General features: G+C 39.5%; 2 protein-coding genes across 4 annotated transcripts; one reads left to right on the top strand and one right to left on the bottom strand.

The window, feature by feature from the left end:
* The first annotated feature begins 1,705 nt into the window (after positions 1 to 1,705).
* Positions 1,706 to 9,351, top strand: mettl21ca (methyltransferase 21C, AARS1 lysine a). 2 transcript variants are annotated; one of them, XM_072465691.1, is made up of 9 exons: positions 1,706 to 1,801; positions 2,320 to 2,428; positions 2,515 to 2,672; positions 3,766 to 3,883; positions 4,336 to 4,899; positions 4,968 to 5,123; positions 5,753 to 5,886; positions 5,971 to 6,088; positions 6,595 to 9,351. In XM_072465691.1, exons 2-9 carry the CDS (start codon positions 2,335 to 2,337, stop codon positions 6,978 to 6,980), a joined length of 1,728 nt encoding a protein of 575 aa, XP_072321792.1. In that variant the 5' UTR covers positions 1,706 to 1,801; positions 2,320 to 2,334; the 3' UTR covers positions 6,981 to 9,351. The 2 variants fall into 2 exon arrangements, with proteins under 2 accessions (XP_072321792.1, XP_072321791.1); XM_072465690.1 differs by having other exon boundaries at positions 2,512 to 2,672.
* A 157-nt stretch (positions 9,352 to 9,508) lies between these two features.
* Positions 9,509 to 19,435, bottom strand: tpp2 (tripeptidyl peptidase 2). 2 transcript variants are annotated; one of them, XM_072465688.1, is made up of 29 exons: positions 19,213 to 19,435; positions 18,405 to 18,533; positions 18,213 to 18,308; positions 16,954 to 17,058; positions 16,756 to 16,880; positions 16,514 to 16,677; positions 16,255 to 16,409; positions 16,089 to 16,165; positions 15,888 to 16,015; positions 15,569 to 15,817; positions 15,280 to 15,395; positions 14,985 to 15,156; positions 14,755 to 14,912; positions 14,606 to 14,682; positions 14,392 to 14,498; positions 14,011 to 14,165; positions 13,810 to 13,926; positions 13,633 to 13,733; positions 13,461 to 13,557; positions 13,224 to 13,361; positions 12,506 to 12,750; positions 11,935 to 12,013; positions 11,354 to 11,392; positions 10,849 to 11,003; positions 10,674 to 10,770; positions 10,482 to 10,612; positions 10,161 to 10,398; positions 9,892 to 10,011; positions 9,509 to 9,656 (listed from the first exon to the last, which is right to left on the bottom strand). In XM_072465688.1, the coding sequence occupies exons 1-29, from the start codon at positions 19,375 to 19,377 to the stop codon at positions 9,567 to 9,569; spliced, it is 3,825 nt and encodes a 1,274-aa protein (XP_072321789.1). In that variant the 5' UTR covers positions 19,378 to 19,435; the 3' UTR covers positions 9,509 to 9,566. The 2 variants fall into 2 exon arrangements, with proteins under 2 accessions (XP_072321789.1, XP_072321790.1); XM_072465689.1 differs by lacking the exon at positions 11,354 to 11,392 and having other exon boundaries at positions 19,213 to 19,434.

Raw genomic sequence — 19,435 nt, 5'->3', positions numbered from 1 at the left:
GAGTAGCAGAGGGATCTGAGAGGAGCAGCAGAGGGAGTAGCAGAGGGAGCAGCAGAGGGAGCAGCAGAGGGATCTGAGAGGAGCAGCAGAGGGATCTGAGAGGAGCAGTAGAGGGAGCAGCAGAGGGAGCAGTAGAGGGAGCAGCAGAGGGAGCAGCAGAGGGAGCAGTAGAGGGAGCAGTAGAGGGAGCAGTAGAGGGAGCAGCAGAGGGAGCAGTAGAGGGAGCAGCAGAGGGAGCAGCAGAGGGAGCAGTAGAGGGAGCAGTAGAGGGAGCAGTAGAGGGAGCAGCAGAGGGAGCAGCAGAGGGAGCAGTAGAGGGAGCAGCAGAGGGAGCAGCAGAGGGAGCAGTAGAGGGAGCAGCAGAGGGAGCAGCAGAGGGAGCAGTAGAGGGAGCAGCAGAGGGAGCAGCAGAGGGAGCATCAGAGGGAGCAGCAGAGGGAGCAGCAGAGGGAGCAGCAGAGGGAGCAGCAGAGGGAGCAGCAGAGGGAGCAGCAGAGGGAGCAGCAGAGGGAGCAGCAGAGGGAGCAGCAGAGGGAGCATCAGAGGGAGCAGCAGAGGGAGCAGCAGAGGGAGCATCAGAGGGAGCAGAGGATATATTGAACATCCCTATCCAACAACATTTTAGGCCTGGATTTAAACAGTTGCAAACATCTTATGGAGGAACAGCAGGTTAAATATGAGCTGTTTTGACCTGGGAGCATCACTATTTTGTTTTTGAGGTGATGCAGTCGCCGCTCAGGAGTGTAAACACCTGAGGTCAAGGCACATGGTCAGCTCCTGTTGAAGTGTGGCCGGTGAAAGGTTTAATTCAGGTCAGTGTTACAGGATCCCCTCTTCTTAAGTTAGGGCTGGTCTCACAGATCTAGTTTCACTCCATGTCTGGAAAAGCAATTTGGCCATTAAAGAAAAACATGATTATAAATATATAATATTTTTTGTATTTTTTAAATGCAAAAATCTGTCACTCAATCACTTCATTAACCACGCTCAGAGGCTTACAGTTTGACCATTAATAATATGTCAAGATAGCTCTGAATTTAATTCTGAAAAGTATGTTTTCATATGTTCCCACATTATTCTGAGGCAAAACAACAAAAAATGTTTAAATTTAATAAAAGACAAAACAATGTTTTTGAATTCAAGACGTTTTGACTGACAACCCCTTTAGATTGAAAATGACTTCCAATTGTCAGTCGAAACACATTTGAACTGTGAAAAAAACATTTAGTTTGAGCCTTTCTCTGTCATAATATAACCCGGTTTCTCTTGTTTAAATTGCATTGCAGGAAGTCAAATCTTGCTTTGTTTTAGTCTTACTTTTGTTAAAGTATGGTTGTCTATTGCTTAACGTTTTAAATTCCAGACAGACTTATTAAGCAATGTTTGCTCTGATAAAGTCTTGGTTTAGTTCTGCTACTAAAAATCAGTAGCACAGAATACCAGTGTATTTAAGTGTATTCATCATTTTGTTTCCAACAAAGACGTTGTAATGCATCATGCTAAAATATTTAAGGAGTTTAAAAAGATAACCTGAGCACTTTCAACCCAAAACAGTGAAGTTCATTGGCACAGACATGTTTTGGCCACTCTGTAGTACCTCCTTGGCCTCTGTACGTGCGCTCTGCTCTCATATCCTCAGCGTATGTTTGTGTCGCAGTTGCATTAAAAATAGCCCCATGCCCTTCTGATGATGTTGAGGGGTGTGCCCACTGGATGCTCAGTATAACCTTGCATTTGGGGGTTCTCTCGATGCACTGCTGCATCACACACTTGAAGAACTGAGAGAGGAGGTCAAACACAGGTAGGTCAAAAGGTTGCATTCAGGACAAGCCTATAGAAATGATTTCAAATGTGACAATTTGTTGTAATAATGCGAGTTTAGTTTTGAATTGGCACATATTTAGGTGTGTTTACACTGCTTGTTTGGCTCAAAACTGAGCCCATTTTAGTCCAGATGTAGACTTTGTTCAGTTAGGTTCCTGTCCTTGTTTAGCCCTGATAAAGTTCAGGTTTAGTTATGGGTTTAGTCTTAGTTTAATCCCAATTTCAAAATGTTAATGTGGTGAATGTTTAAGTGAAAATGCGCTCTTAGAGTTAGAAAGTGTTCCCACTTTCTAACTCTAAAAGGGACACAAACTGATATGAAAATCACAAAATGGATTTAGGTTTAACAGAATGTCTGCTTAGAAAAGAAAACTTTAGGTTAGTTTGAACTTATAGTTCAAAATCACATTCAGAAAATATAAACCTTGCAATGGTGAACACATTTAAATGATAAAAATGATTGCATATTGAAATAAATATTTGTCTATTCAACAGTAAATCGGGATATAAATGGAGGCAATATCCTCATATTTGGAGGAGGAACATGACAGCAAGTACAAAAGTGAGGAGGAGGAGGAAGACCAGAGTGGAGTTCAAGAAGATGGTAAGTTCTGCCATACAATATACAATACACAGTAATTCATATTTAATAACAAAGACTTGACAAATAATGAGACTTTTATATAGTAGATGCGCCACTCAAAGAGGAGTCATGCGTCCAGAAACAGCAGAGCTCCTGGTCTCCCATGTTCTTCTACAGAATGGACAGAGAGGTGTATCACTTTGTGGGACAGGACATTTTAATACAAGATGGGTTGGACTCCTACGCAGCTAACACTTGGCCCGGGGTGAGAGATTTTCTGCAATCTTATCTACGGCATCATTACCAATATTTGCTGGGATGATCACAACATCCATGGGTTTCAGAGATAAGAATAATGTGGACCACTGTCAAAAGTTAAAATGAAATCCTTTGAATGGTAAAAATCCCTGGAAATTGTGTCTTGTGACTGAAACCATCATTATAGGACCATATTATTTAAGTCAGGAGAGGGGAGGAAGTAAAACTATTATTAATGTGCAGGTATTGCTGGCATCTAGAAAGTTTAAGGAATGGTCAGAACTGATTTGTAGATGTGAATATTCCTTTTGAAAATACCATGTAATAGTCATACATTTTGGCTCATGGAGGAGGATAACGTTCTATTTTAATTGGAACGTTTCAATCTAGAAACAACCCATTTGTTAAAGGCCTTGAGTCGGATCAACACAGTTTAATACTTTACAGGAAATTAGCACACACACACACACACACAGGAGCAAGCCTCTTTTGAATCTCAATCATTTGACCTCAGTTCACTCAACCTCCTCCAAATAAACCATCAGAGTTTAAGGAATGTAATGATCTAAATTTACATGTTTTATAGACACCAAAACATATTAATTACATTTTATGACTTTCATATCTTTGGGGATACCACAAACACGATTCACCTCATTTAAACTCATGGCACACGGTGAGCCTCCTACTTTAATGCTCACCCATGTGTTCTTTACTTTGAACACATTTACTTAACAGACAAAATATTAACTTTCAGCCAACAAGTGTCAATATAAACAATACTGTGTTGAGCGCAAATAGTTTATCTATAGTTCAACCATTGGATTGGCACATTAATCCTGGTACCAGCATTGTAAAGTGCTGTTGTGCTTTTTGGACCCTCGTTCTGCCTTGAGTACCGGTATACTGTATACTTGAGTACTGTATATTGTAAATGTGTTGAGGACATGTCCAGCACTTTGCCCCAGGGACGTAAAGGCAATATCTATCATTTTCTTATCCAAAGTACGAGTTTGAGCTCACACTGTTAGGCTTGCATGGCACCATCTATTTGATTGTTGAATATAGGAACGTTTACACACTTGATTTTAATTTTTAAGTCCCTAGCTATCTGTAAATACCTGGAACGCCACAGTAAAGAGATGAATCTTGTGGACAAAGCAGTGCTGGAAATTGGAGCGGGAACTGGACTCGCGGCCATTGTTGCAGCTCTTCTTGGTATGAGAAAGAAAAAGAATGAACAAAAAAAACTAGGGCAGCACAATAACGAACAATACTGCGATACAGGTGTCAAGTACTATGATATTGATATAATTGCAATATTTGAATATCATTTTTGACACAATAATTTTGTATTATATTAATACAAAAATGTTCATGCCATAATTAACAAGTCAAACTATGTCAAAATAAAAACTTAAGACGAAAACTAAAACTAACATGGAAAAAACTTGAATAGAATCTACCTTTTTTAACTTTTTCATTTAAAAACACTACATTTCTTTCAGATAAAGAACCTTGGTGTTATTGCGATATATTTATTTAGTTGCGATGACGGTTATTACGTCAGCCAATATTGCGATATCGATACTATTGCGATATTATTGTACAGCCCTAACAAAAAAGCTGTTATAAAAAAGGTGTAATTACCACGTTTCCTTTACCATTAGGCGCCTGGGTGACTGCCACCGACCTCCCAGACGCTCTGAGCAATTTGAGAGCGAACCTGTCGAGAAACACAAGAGGCAGATCCAGACACACTCCGCAAGTTGCTGCTTTGCCCTGGAGCTTCAACCTGGAGAGCACTTACCCCACGTCCGTTTACCACTACGACTACGTCCTGGCCGCCGACGTCGCCTACCACCACAACTTTTTCGACGAGCTTCTTGCCACGATGAAGCACTTCTGTCAACCGGGAACTACGCTTTTGTGGGCCAATAAGATGAGGTTTGCAAACGATAGGGAATTTGCGGTAAAGTTCAAAAAGACTTTCAATACAAAGCTGCTGGTGGAGGATGGGGAAATTAAGCTGTTTATGGCGACGTACAGAGAAGACGGAGGGGAGATGGATACAGAAGTGGAAGATGTGCTGCAGGATGATGAGGTTGAATCAAGGAGTGAGGTTGAAGTACGGAACGATACGGAAAAGATTGAAAGTGTGGCAGTTCAGTGTGAGGAGGAACCATTGACCGACAACAGGAATGGTGAAGAGACAGAGGATGATGAAGAGAAAGGTGAGGAAAATGCAGATGTTTTGAAATAATGTGGTGGGGATAAATCAACACTTGTTTGTTTGATTTAGGGAGTAATGTGGAAAACGTTGAAGTAAATAGGAGAGAGGAGGAGAGTGAATTGAGCGACAGCATCGAAAAGACTGAAGATGAGGAAGAGGAGGATGAGGACCATAGTGATGAAGATATGACGGAAGAGCCAACTGACAGTATAGAAGACACACAAGGTCAGTTGTGACGCATAATAGAAACTTAAATAGAAAAAACAATGCCATTTTGTCACAATACTAACATTTCAAACTTGATTTGGATACTGGCTCCTTTAAAGTGCTAATGACAGGTTCTCAAGTTTTCTAATTATTACTCAGTTTGGCGGGATGATAGTCCAAGTAGTAAATATTAATCAGTCAAGTGACAAGTCGAACCCCGGATTCAGGAGGAGCAGTGTGGTTTTTGTTGTGAAACACTGGAGCAGCTCGAGGGTTCATGGGAGTTTGTCCAACCAGTCCACATGTGCTTTGTGGATCTGGAGAAGGCGTTCGACCGTGTCCCTCGGGGTGTCCTTTGGGGGGTGCTCTGGGAGTACGGGTCCGGGTACGAGTCCGGTCCCTGTATGACCGGAGCAGGAGCTTGGTTACAAACTTGGTATCTGAGAAGCTCATGTGGTCAAGTTTAGAGAAGCCAAAAATGTTTTGAAGCTATTTCAAAATTACTAAGGGGAATCTGACCCGATCTCCTCACAAATCAAAGATGCATTAAGTTAAACGGATTAATTAAAGTGTGGAACATGTTGCCATATTTAAAATTAAACAACAATTTGTTTTTTTATTTATTAAATAACAATTTATCTACACAGGAGAACAGACAAAATCATTAACCTGGACTCCCAGCATAATCTCTAGATTTAATAGAGATCTTTATCAGTACGTGGGGACCGATATTGATATTCATGAGTCCATTGATTCCTATGGAGCTGTGATGTGGCCAGCGGTAAGTGCCAGTCATAAAAACATCAATATTTACTTTATTTTATTAGAAAGTCCTACTAACTTGAGTATGTCTGCGTTACTGCAGGCTTTGGCGCTTTGCTCTTTCCTGGAAAACAACAGGGACATGGTGAATCTCGAGGATAAGAACGTTTTGGAGCTTGGAGCTGGGACTGGCCTGGTGACCATTGTAGCAAGTCTTCTGGGTGAGTCTCCACAATAGAAGCAAAGCACAGATATTTACAGCAGGATAAGATTATGAACACTGAAACGTTAAGTATTTCAATGTAATCTTATGTTATTCTATAATTGCCAGATATTTTGATAAATAGCCAGGGTGCTCGTAAAAGTTTGCCATCAACAAGGATATTAAGCAAAAGGGTCGATTTGAGAGAATGAACTGCTTTGACCAGACTGGCTGTGATGCTGGACAGGAGTCTTTGTCCTGAGGGCTGTTACTTTCCTCAAACTGCTTTGACACACGATCTGCTGAAAAACCCTTGCAGTTTTTTTTTTTTTTAAGATAAACCTTTTTCATTGGACTATTTTAAATTAACGTCATTCAAATCAAAAAATATATATATATATATATTTTTTCTCTCATTAGTTGATTCCTTTTTAAAACCTGCACATTCAGAATGAAATCAGATTACTCACATCAGATAACCGTTTACATGACACAGAGAATAGTAATTTACTATTTGTGGTTTAGGAGCCAGAGTGACGGCCACAGACTTACCGGACATCCTGGGGAACCTGAGGGCCAATGTGATGAGGAACACCAGGGGCAGGACCAGGCACTTACCCCAGGTTTGGCCCCTGATTTGGAGCTTCGCTTTGGGACATACCTACCCCTCGCCTCTGCACAGGTTCGACTTTGTACTAGCCGCCGACGTGGTCTATCACCATGACTACCTGGATGAGCTGCTGGCCACCATGGTTCAATTCTGTCATCCCAGAACCACCATCATCTTGGCCAACAAGATTCGGATGGAGTCAGACAAAACGTTCATAGAGAAGTTTAAAAAGGAGTTTAACACAACGATGCTGGCTGAAGATGGAGACATGAAAATAATGATGGGGAAATTTAGAATGTAAAGACTTTTCTGCGTATGCAAAGCTTTTGTATTATTATTGTATAGTGTTTTACAAGGACTAAATTAGTCATAGAGCAGTTTCCTGTTTCACTACGAAAAACATCTGCAAAGATTTTTTAATTTAATAACAAAAATGGTGCACAAAGCAGAGCCTGGAGCTTTATGCTAGGAATTCTTCAAAAAGGAAATAACTGGGTTTTGCTATTTTTGCAATTATGCTTTTTGAATTTTGTAATATTTTGCTACAAAAATAGAGATGCATTAAATTGCAATATATGGAAAAAGTCTGTTTTAATATTCTATGATCAAAAACATGCATTATGGATGATTTTACTTAGTAGTCTAATAAGTGGGGAGAAATATAACAAAGTTATGTGTTCCATGAAAAAAATAAGACTCATAATTTTTTTTTCTAGTCATTTATTAAGTGTTGCTTCACTGTTATAACGCAATCTTGAGATCACAAAATGTGAAAGTGACAGGAGCAGTCACTAAATCACCCAGGAAGATGTTCTGGGTATAAAATAATCCTTAATGCATACATACAATTTTATATAATAACAAATATTGTAAAATCTTGGCATTTTTAACTTTTAAATTCAAACTTTTTTCCTGATACAAACAAAATGAGAAAAATGTAAAACGAATTAAAAAAAAAAAAGACGGTGTAGTTTATGTGAAAGTTAAGGCCATTGGAGAGATAGTTAGCAATCGATTCTAATGCAAAGCTCAAGCACACAGGCAATTCAGACAAGGCCATAACTGAAAAAAACTTCATTAAGAACTGAAAAGGTTTGACTCTGATCTGTGAGAAAGCCTGAGCTGACAGAATGCAGACCCAAGTCAAAGCTATTAAACAGGCTGGCCAATACCTCTGGGGAAAAAGGTGATACGACTCTTAAAGATCCAAGTCTAAAAAAAAAGATCCTCAACTCCCAAGAGACACAAAAGCCCTGCACTTAAGAGCGGCTGCCTCTACATTCCCCGGTTCAACAGAATTGCCAGAAAGTCTGTTAAACTTAAGACGGTGTAAACAGTACAAAAAGATTTAATGACGAGTTCCTTACTGCTTTTTTGCAACGGTTTAGCAGTCTTTGTCTTAAAATATTGAAACCTGTACAGTATTTGATTTATTTAATCATATTTAAACACGATAGGAAGATTAAATAATGTTAGGCCTTTTACCGTTTCAGCCAAATTTTTAGCTCATCATTTAAAATGCAAACAGGATGTGGGCAAAAAGCACCACTAACTGGGTTTTCTTTATAAAACCAAGCATAACTAATTAACTATCGCTAGAGCCACAATAAAACACTAAGCATAGTCAATGCCCATTTTGATCTGTTGGCCATGATTTCCAATATGCCAGTACATAGTAATGGCTGAAATTAACCATCACAGTGAAGATTAAGTTTGCTTTTGTATCATTCTAGCATTTAGGACACATTTAAACACATCTTTTTAGTATTTATAGTATTGGGCCACATATCTACCTAATTAAATGGCTTTTGTGTCACTTTAACGACATTAAAATAAACAAGTACAAACAACCATTCAGACACGCTCTTGAACAGGTATATTACTGTAATAGGGATTACAAATCTATAATAAAACGCGTCCAAATAAAATTCCTTGATTCTAGACGACATGCATAAATGCAAAATACATCGATAAGAACATTTGACTATATACCTATTGCATTTGTATAATTGTACGTTACGTGTATGTACAATTTGACACTGTGTACAAGTTACAGAAATAATACATTGAACAATTTACAGTGAAATGTGATAGAAAGTAAAGGCATCTGCATTTTTTTCTGTTAAAGTGAGGTTTGTGAGCAAAGACAGGTCAGGTACAGAGCAAGGCACCTCAATACAGCTGTGTTTTGGATCCGAGTTTGAGCTGAAAATGGCATTGACTTAACGTCAACTTACCGTACATACAGATACAGGCCTAAAACAATAAAAACAAAATATATGAAGCATTATAATAGCCTGTTGTTAATACAGGACAAGGTGTAGGTAGGAGCGTGATGATTTAAACAGTTCAAAGTGCAGACAGCAGCGAACAGTTGTCAATTGGATAACTTGTTGAGTGGACATTTGTAATAATATAGTGAGTATTACATTTATGACAATAGGCAGATCTGAAAACTTGAATGTGCTCATGACACCAAAAAAAGCAGTGTCCAAATTTCTTTAGCATCAAAGTGTGACGATCGAAAATGTTCGTTGCATTGCTGGCATTTAGGATTGAGCCAAGGCTGTGCTACTCAAAACAGACCCCTTCAGAAAAACTACAAATAATAAACTGCATTCCCTTGACCTCTAATGTGTTGCGATTACATGTGAACAATCAGAGTAAAACTTTCTGATGCTAAAAGTCTGGCACAAGTTAAAAAAAAACCCTAAGAGACCCTGAGGGGCTTAGTCTCAGAGTGGTGGAGGGCCATGCTGAGGCTGTGTGTGTCTGTGTGTCTGTGTGTCTGTGTGTCTGTGTGTCTGTGTGTCTGTGTGTCTGTGTGTCTGTGTGTCTGTGTGTCTGTGTGTCTGTGTGTCTGTGTGTCTGTGGACGGACGGCGCATTTAAAAAGGAGAGTAGTCGGCAGGATACATGACGGGGAGCCAGTTCTCACTGTAGGTGGCGCAGTGGGTCCATTTCAGGTTATTCATGAGCTGGTAATGGAAAGAAACAGTTAATGCAGAGAACAGACTACATAAAAAACATGAAATAAAGTAGAAGAACATTTACGTTAAGTGTATTTCTATTGCACAGTATAGTTTATAGTTCCCACAGGAAAATGTTAGCTTTGACATCATTACATGAACCCTAATCAAGCCCGAGTATGAGTACCAACATAGGTTTACACATTTCTAATAGAAGGATTAGCATTATCGTATGGAAATGTACCTGAATGCAGTTTTTCATGTTTTCTTTACTGGGCTTCTCCTCTCCCATCTTTGTGGCAAATTTCAAGGCTCTACCGTACATCTTGTTGGCCAAAGCGTGTTTGTATGAAAACATCAAGACCTAAAAAAAAAAAAAAAAAAAAAAAAACAGAAAAGAATAAGAAAAAGGGATGATGAACTGTACATCACTGAATTGAGATTTTGAATTGTAGCACAGAAGCACCAAAAGGTAAAATGAGTACAAGCTCTGTTAATAAGAGCCAATTTCACCTTTGAGTCAGTGAGATCAGCCCACTTCTGCACCTCCCAGAAGGCATCCGACAGGGCTTTGGTGACGGCCTGCACGGTGTCATCAGAGCTGCTGGGGGCCGGGTCGACCCCCTCCTCTCCTGGGACCTGTCCCGCAACAGCTCCGTCCTGAGAGAGGGGCAACAAGAGCTGATCGGCCAGAGCACAGCCTTTTCTGCACAAGGCATCCAAAAGAGAGGACTTCTGCTTCTCCATGTCACTGAAACATGCACACAAAATGAGTTAGAATGCCCCAATAACCGCATGGACAGCAGTAGATTTGATTTATACAGCGAAATCTACCTTTTGATAGAGGCAGCGTCCGGCCGAGGGTCTGTCTTCATGGTCAGATAGACAGCCAAAGCTGTTTGATCAATGCGTGAGATGACAAAGTCAGCTGCTGAAACGACCTCCTTGAGACGTTTAGCGCGCTCCTACAACAAAATAAGTCAGTAATGTCCATGATCTTTGTGAATGTTTTCTTTCTGACTGTACCTTTTCAGAGTCGAGCTGATGCAGTCTCTGGACATGCAACGGAAGGTATTCTGAGTAGTTTTCCATCAGTTCATCATAAATTGAATTAGAGTCCAATCTAAAAGACACATAGTGATGAGATAATTAGTAATTTCTTTAATTTTATAATAAACAGATTTCTAAGAAGCACTGTTACTTTGTCATCCACTGTATCTTCAAGTCCCTCAAGGCTTCTGCAAACTCTTCTTTCACGTCTTTCTCTTTCTCTTTGTCTGTGTCCTTGTCCTTCTCTTTTCCATTCTTTGTTTTGTTTGGAGCAGGAATGAGGTGGTACACAACTGGCACAATATCCTGCGTGAACACAAAGAGGAGACTTGATGTAATTAAACAGCCACATGAATAATGAAACTGGCAGTTTGAATCAGCATTTTCCCTAAAAACAAACAAACATCTAAAATGTTTTGTGCTCTATGACCCAATGGTAAATATAAATCCCATTTAAGTGATTTATTGACCACCACTTATGTTTTCCATCTTCATTATGACCATGTTTGTGGAGTTCAAACACTCTTATCAACAGTGAAATGCTTAAATATATGACTGGCAGCTGCAGATCCCATCTCAAAGTAAGAAAAGGCCCTTTCCTAATGGCAGGAGAGCAGAGGTGGTTCTGTTGTACAGTGATCTAGCTCATCAAGTACCTTTTTAAACTTTCCTTGTCGTTTTGCAGAGGCCTGCCCCTGGTGGTCAGAATAACACACAGTAAGGGAAAGGACAACAATAACACACTCGCTCCTCAGTCATCTTTGAACTGCACTCACAGGCTGTTTACCAACCTGTGCTCGAACTTGAAGTGCGAACATATACAAGCAATGTGTTCAAAATGTTATGTAATTAAGATCCAGACATACTTGCATTCAACACACCAACATACAGACAAACAGTAGACAAAAGAAGGTCAATTATATTTTCATTTCTAAATGAGCAAAGACATTTTAAGAGCTGCTAACACTGACCAAAAGGCAAAAACAAAAATTAAAAAAGCAATGCATAAATTTAAGTTTCAAATGTTAAGTGGGAAGCGGTAAAGAATCAGGAAACCACTGGACTACAACAGGAGAATGACACAAGACAAGACAATAATGAAGATAACTGCCATGCACAGAAAGGAAGCATGTCCCTCATCTTAGCAGTTGAAATGAACATGGACAATAAAGATTTTGTTAACTTCTAGACTATGAACTAAATTACCACTGATTTGATAATGTGAAATGCCACTCACTGCTTTCTTTCCATATTCACTTTTGGGAACAACCAGAGATCCTGAAAGGTAACAGCCTGGACTTGTTCCTTTAGGGATCCTGCAAGAAACAACAAAAAGAAGATTCAATGGTAAAAATGGCCATTTACATGTGAAAATGCAGATACTTTTTCCTCATTTTAAATCGGCAATGTCTTAGTATATACAGAAGCTATCCACATGCAACTATACCAGTATATATATATGCCAAAGACGTGGAATCACTGACAAAAACAAAATTTAACGTTTGTCAATTTTCAGGCCAATTATAGTTATAAAGACCCCTACTAACAAAATTTGTATTCTTAAATTCTTATGTCATGAAAGCACCCTATTATACAGTATTTAGGGTTTAGTCATTTCTAATAGTCAAAGATGAGTTTTGGAAAATTAAGCATGACAATTTATTGTGTTAAATGGCAATGATTACAAGTCTGTATTGTTCATGTTTAAGAAATTAATATTGAAAGCTTTTTGTAACAGGACAAAATAAAAATAAAAATCACGATTGATCAAAACGAGTGAATAGTTCATAATTCATGATGGTGCTTACTTGTCATCAGGCAGAGAAGTGACGTAGAAGGGCTGTGTGGCTCCTGGGCACAAAGTGATGGAGTTGGCCTTCTTCTTGGCCATCAGCGCCGCACGGTGGGATTCATATATGTCCAAAGTGAGCGTGGTGGAGAGGCGATGGGACACCACGAAGGGCAGATCTTTGAGGCGCTCGAGTTCACTGGACTGTTCATGACGGACCTGCAGCCTCAGCGTGTAGTCGCCCTTCTCCAGCTTCAGAGAATACTGGACAATGTGCGAAACAAGTCAGAGACCAGAAGAAGAGTAGAAAATGTTGTTTGCATTAGAAAATGTATTAATAATAAATTATCTTCAGGGTTCTATCTCCAACTCAAATTACCAGGTGGAACAAACTCACTGAAATAATCAAATCATGTTGCTCTCGGGTTGTAATGGACATGAAATATTACAACTTAAAATTGTTATTATACTTCATTCAAAGTCATCTTGAAAATGAACATTTAAACCGAATTGTGCTGATGCAACAAGCATTATAAGCAAGAATAATTCACCAATACATTTTTTAACCAAGAGTTTACCGAGTTGAACTTAATTTGAAACCTATCAATAACCATGAAAATAGTTTAATGTGTATTATTAGATGCTACAAGAGTTTAAAAAATGTGTTACTAGTTCCAGTCGTTTGGAGAGGTTGGTAAGGTTTTACTGTGCGTTTACAGTGTAGTGATCACGAGTACCTGGTGCGGGTACGCGTCCCCGGAGCCCAGCAGTCTCTTGTTCTGATCGAACAGCATCCACAGCTGACTGTCAAACTCAGACTCGTACAACAGCTCACAGAGCGTGGGGCAGCTCGGAGTCACCTCACCACTTTTAGGCTAAAGACAGGGAGATGTTAAGAAATATAAATCATCAGTAACCAATACCACTACCTTAATTTAAAAAAATCATGTCATATCAAACTAGTTTCAAAGCACCTGGTGAAAATTGTAGATGAGAACAATCTCATAGAGCTGTCTGCTGTTAGGAAGAACGTCCCTCGCTCCTAAGGCCTTGACCTTAGAAGTCAACGGTCTGAGAAAGTCAAATTTATTAAAACATTGTGACAAATAGATGCGTCGTAATGGGAATAACTGTACAATAAAATACCTGAGAGGTTGAACCCATGATTTAAGGGTGATAGTTGGAGCCACCTCTTCATATCGCAGAGGAGAGAAAACATCAAAGTTTGTCACTCCCTCAGAGGCATGCTGTTCAAGTAAAACAATTAAGTACATTTAATTATATTTTTGATGAGATATAAACGGTGTGCTGCGCATTTCTTACTAAGTGCAAAGGTGAGGGAGATGTGCTAAGTCCATGGAACGAGATGCTATAGTCCACAGTAACGTCTCCAAGACTCGCCCACCAGCGCGCGATGCACAACTCTACTATTTTACCCGACTGGAACAGAAGATATACACATTTCACTTTATGTGCATAATTATGACACTGTTCAGTTACATCTGAGAGTTGATTAAGACTTACCAGCACCGGAAAAGCTTCAGTTAAGGACCCCTTTTCTAATAGTGAGGAAAACTTGTAAAACTCATTAGCTCTGTACGCTCTCTGCTTGACTAGGTGCACCGCATGAAGAACAAACTTTGAAGATACGTCTCCTGAATGAGAGGTCAGTGTGATCTCTGCAACAAAAAATAAATAATATTTGTCTTCATAATGAGAAGAGAAAACAAAAAACACTACAATCCTATATTCTAAAAACCAACGATCCATGTCCAAATTTGCTATTTGTATTTATTTTTTTAGCAATCCAGGGTAGAGATTTTTGACCACATTTTTAATAGTTTTGTGAACGGCATTACTTTATTTTATTTATTTCTTGAACATTTCCTTTGAAAACAAACTCACCTGCCCAGGAGGCTCCCTGAGGTACAGTGATAAAATGGCGTCTGATTTGGCCTGGTCTGAAGTGGACGTCTGTGAAACACACCTCCTGATTTCGACTCTCTGGCACCCTGGAAATGTAGAAAAAAAAAAAAAAAAATTATATATATATATATATATATATCAGAACCTAGTCTTATAAAACGCTCATATTGAATGCATTCTAAAGTCTTATTACTTAGTTGGTATGATGACGGTGATGGGGACTCTAAACAGTGGGCCACAGGTCGGTGCTGCCGTGTCATAACCACAGACCTAAAGATGAACAGACATTTCATCATTTTTTGAGATATACTGCGGAGATGATGGGTAATAAAGTAGTTTTACCTCTGTGAAGTGCACTCCTTCTCTCAACCCCACAGGGTCGATGCGGACGTTAACATGACGACACTGATTCATTAACTCTAAATGGGAAGGACACTGGACCCAGGGAGCGGTGCATGTAAGGGCCAAGTGCAACTGAAGGGAGATACGCTCTGAATTGTCTGGAAGCGAGAACACAGTGTCAAAGAAATCCAAAATGTAAATGTACAAGACAACTTTTGATCTGTAACTACCTGTGTTTTCAGGGAAGATGGGTTCAATTCCTACCCCATGATCAGAAGGTGCAAGAACTTGAGATGGATCCCTGAGGTAGATGCCTCTCTGTGAGCCCACTGACACAGAGAAGCCCAGGTGGCTTGTGGGTAATGAGGCATGTTGAGTGAGGTAGTCTAATGCTCGGTCCACCTTTGAAAAAAAGAAAAGAAAATGACATCTACCTTAATCAGGTTTTGAAGAATTTGCCTTTTAACCTGACAGCAGCACTGAAAGATACAAATGCAAAATAACAAGATTGTATAAATCAATTACCTGGATAATCCCATGACCCTGTGCAAACATCTCAATGTCATCCACTTTAATGGCTGTGTTCTCGAGCGCTCTCCTCACGGCCGGTGCTGAATGAAAAATCCTGTTCTGCTTCAGACCTTAAACCAAAAGGTAACGTCACTCAATGACTCCAACATAGAGAATTAAGAGCATACAACGTCGTAATGATGCAAATGCTTGACAGAAATATCATAATTTGATTATTTTCGTATTAGTTTATCAAGTAATAAGCACGACTACAAAAAAAAAAAAAAAAACAGTATCCACTCACCTGAGAGGACCAGTGCAATGCCGCCACAAGCGTTTGGGGAGGACATGGACGTGCCATTCATTAGTTGGGTTCCCCGAAGTGTCCAGTTTGGGACAGAGGCGATGGCACCACCGGGGGCACTGATACTGACCCCGAGCGCTCCGTCTGTGCATGGGCCTCTGGATGACCACGTGTACTGGTTTGGAGGCAGTTTCTCCCTCAAAGAATACTCTGCAACCATCATGTCAGGGGTCACATAGGCACCAACACCTGGGAAAAACAATATACATTAATATTTTATCTAAACTCTACAGGGAGGTTGAATATTTGAATATCTTACCAATAACACTATTGGTGGTTCCTCCTGGGCAACCAACCGTTGAAAGACAAGGACCATTGTTTCCAGCACTTGAAACAAAAATTACATTGTGCTTTTGAACAGCTTCTGTGATCACCTCGCATATCCTCCTGCAAGAGAAAGAGGAAAATATTATAATGTGAAGTTAAGAAGTCATTCAAAACTAAGTGCTTTAGTACTGACCCTGAATTAGGCCAATGGGTGGCTTCTCCATAGCTATAGTTGACTAGATCACATTTGTAGTTGATTACTTCAATCATCTTCAAGATGGTAGAAAAAAACAAAAAAATAAGTACCACCCTCCATAAGACTATGCTTATGCCTCCGGTCTAAACTTTAGGCTTCTTACCGCACGGATGAGTCCTGTGCCTGTTTCCATTGTGCTAAGGCGAGTGTCACCAATCTTTAGTGCGAGGATTTGAGCGCCAGGTGCCACACCATTGCGTTCTGGTTCATCTGGAAAGTAACCTGCTGCGATACTTGCTACATGTGTCCCATGGGCCCCTTCAAGAAAATATTCAGTCTATGTTAAACATATCTCCTGAATCCTTTGTGTTTGATGTAAAGCCTAGAAGATTTCATGAGTTCAGTTCCCTGAAAGTTCTCACCTCCACTTGTGACGATGCAAAGAGTGTTTCCATCATCATAAATATTTACAGAGTAGTTGAGCATCTCAGCGTTCCCCAACGTTGCATACTCCTGGCTCTCTTTGTAGGACGTCAGCACAGTGCACTGGGCTAGATCTCCACACTCTGAGGTGTCCACTATCGCCCTGCAGCAGATGAAAACAATACATGTGATGGTGTGACATTATTTTTATGAAAATTAACATTGAAATTTACTATCCTACCTCCATGTTGTGCCATCCTGCCAAAGCACACAGTCATAGACCGGACCTGGATCACTGTACTTCTTTTCTATTGTTGCCAACAGCTCTGACTGACTCTGCAATTCTTCTTTCTGTAGCTTTTCCATCTATGAAAACAAACATTGTGAAATTAATACTTGATATGACTGCTCTGTAGATAAACAAACTTCGGTGTCTGACCTGAGAGGGTGAAGGATGTAAGAGATCAAATTCTTCTGTCTTGCGGGAGGCTTCTGCGAGCACTGCCCTGTGTGCTGGATCCCACTGTTTTTCCTTACGCTCTTTCTAAAATAAAAATAAAAAGCTCAATTACAATTTTAGATGTAAAGTGGATAGCAATACAGCAACATATGAATATTATATTCAAGTGCACATGACGTGACACATTTTTTCAATCATTTCTTTGTTTGGTGGGATTATACCTAATTTTGAGAGAAAAAAAGTTGAAAAGGACATATGATGATGCCCAATTCTTAAAAGTAAACCCCGTCTCTTTATGTTATCAATTATGTGTTTAAGATTTATAATAGAGGCATAACGAAACCAATTAGGTCACACCACTTGTTAGTTTGAATAAGTTAAACATGTTAACTTTCAAAAAATACATAAAATGTGCGCAGTTGAAACTTGTGTATAAATGCTTGCACCAGCAGGCGCCGCAGGTTCTTGGTGACTTGATAGTTCCTCTCAGAACAGAGAGCTCAGTCATCAGAGGAGCCCAGAGTGGAAACTGTAGAGTCCCAAGGCATAAAACAGCTTTTGGACAATCAGCTTTCACTGTACAAGGCACCAATGGAAATCTTTACCTGCAAAACTGAAGGGAGAAATAAACTGGGTCTTTTTCAAACAAGAACTCAAAGACTTTTTAATCAGAGTCTTTTGTATTAAATTCTTTGTCTTTTTATGTAAAAGCCAAACTGATGTGAGAATTAGCCCAGGCAAAAATGTTGTAGTGTGTGACATGAGCTCACGAAAATCACTTGTCCATATCAAATACCGGTAAATATATACCAGTAATTCAATTTCCATCGAAAATACTAGGAACATTTCTACGAGCAATGAACAAATTCTTCAGAGTCATCTAAGAAATTAATGGTGCTGTATTTGTATTAGTCAAATGTAAATTAGACAAGCTTTGGCCCTTGTTTACAGATCAAGTGGTATGACACAGTTATAGAATCATCTCTCGTATTCTGCCCATGTCCAACCAGGAAGTAAAATTATGAATTTCACCAAAATGATCAAATCTGAAATATAATAGTTAACTATGGTTTAGCAAATTAGTAGTCAAACCTGTCATATGCACTTTAATAGTATTCTTTAACCATTTAAATATTTTTGAAATATTACAAGTGTAACAAACGTTTAACTGCTATAGCTAAGAGGAGAGTAGCCACCCTAATAACAGAAGTACTGGTAATAATAGCGGCCTGCTGTACCTGTATTCTTTCTTTGAGGGCCTTAGGGAAGAACTCGTAGCCATTTTTAACTCCAATGTGGTATTTCCCTGTTGGATTGACCCAGGCAGGAGAAATCTACAAGACATAAAAGACAAAAGGTAAGCGGTATAAAATAAAACAAAATTAAAAAAAGGTAGTTTCCTGCAAATGAAACAATACTGTGTTTTCTACCTTGAGAGTTCTTCCAGAGAGGCCAGCGATTGTCCCTTCTTTAGCCTCTGCCACTGTGCTCATGTTTACGTCACCGCTGCCCGTTGTGTCAATGATATCGATGATCTTTGGCTTTCCCTCAGTGGTGACCTGGAAAGTATCAAGCAGTGGAGGTATAATTTAACAGGCTGAAAATCTGAGCTTGCATGTTTCTGGTCCTCTTCTGCCCAAAGTCTGACAGCTGCAAGTATTTGTTTACAGCCAAAAGGATTATATTCTTTGTACATGAAACATATGAGATTGAATAAAACGGTTATCATTTTCTAACACATAATTTGCATACCAATTAATATTTCTATCTTGTAATAGATGAATGAAATAACAGGATAAAACTCAGTGTTAAAGGACATTAAACTTATTGTTCAGATATTTTGCCTCAATAATAAATAAGTCACAATAAATGTAATAACAACAATGCAATAAATAGAAGCAATACATTTGAATAATGCATTATTTTACGACAGCTTATTTGCTTGGATTGCACCAATTATTAACCCTGATAAAATGTAAAAATAGAACAGCGAGCAATCATTATAAGGAAAGGATCTGTTTATAGATTTTTTTCAACGTGAACCACGTGTTGTCATACTTATATTTTATCGTAAATATGTGATTTACTTTGCTTGAATTAACCAGCATGCTAACAGAGCTAAAGCTAAGCGAGTTACCCTTTAGTGACAGGGCACAAATAACATGAATGAGTCAGGCCTTTAGCTTAGCATGCTAACTAGCCATTAGCTAACTAATGCTAAGTACCGGTCAGATTTACCTGCATGCCGGGGGCTCCGGGGTCCACACCGGTGTCGAGGATCGCAATGAGCACTCCTCGGCCATCATGCTCCGGGAACCGGGAGAGAAAAGACGCAGCCCCGGTCTCTTTTTTAGGGAGCAGCCCGTGGAAAGGGAAAGGCTCTTCAGCGGAATGAGCAGCCATGATCAAAAGAGCTTCAATGAAAACAAAGCGACGAGATGAGGAAGACACAAGGAGGAGG

Source organism: Eucyclogobius newberryi, unplaced genomic scaffold (assembly GCF_026437365.1).
Source record: "Eucyclogobius newberryi isolate DKJ021-1_F unplaced genomic scaffold, fEucNew1.0.hap1 SCAF_5, whole genome shotgun sequence".
Classification (NCBI taxonomy): Eukaryota; Metazoa; Chordata; class Actinopteri; order Gobiiformes; family Gobiidae; genus Eucyclogobius; species Eucyclogobius newberryi.
Note: the sequence above shows the minus strand (reverse complement) of the source record. Positions and strands in the feature narration are given on the sequence as shown.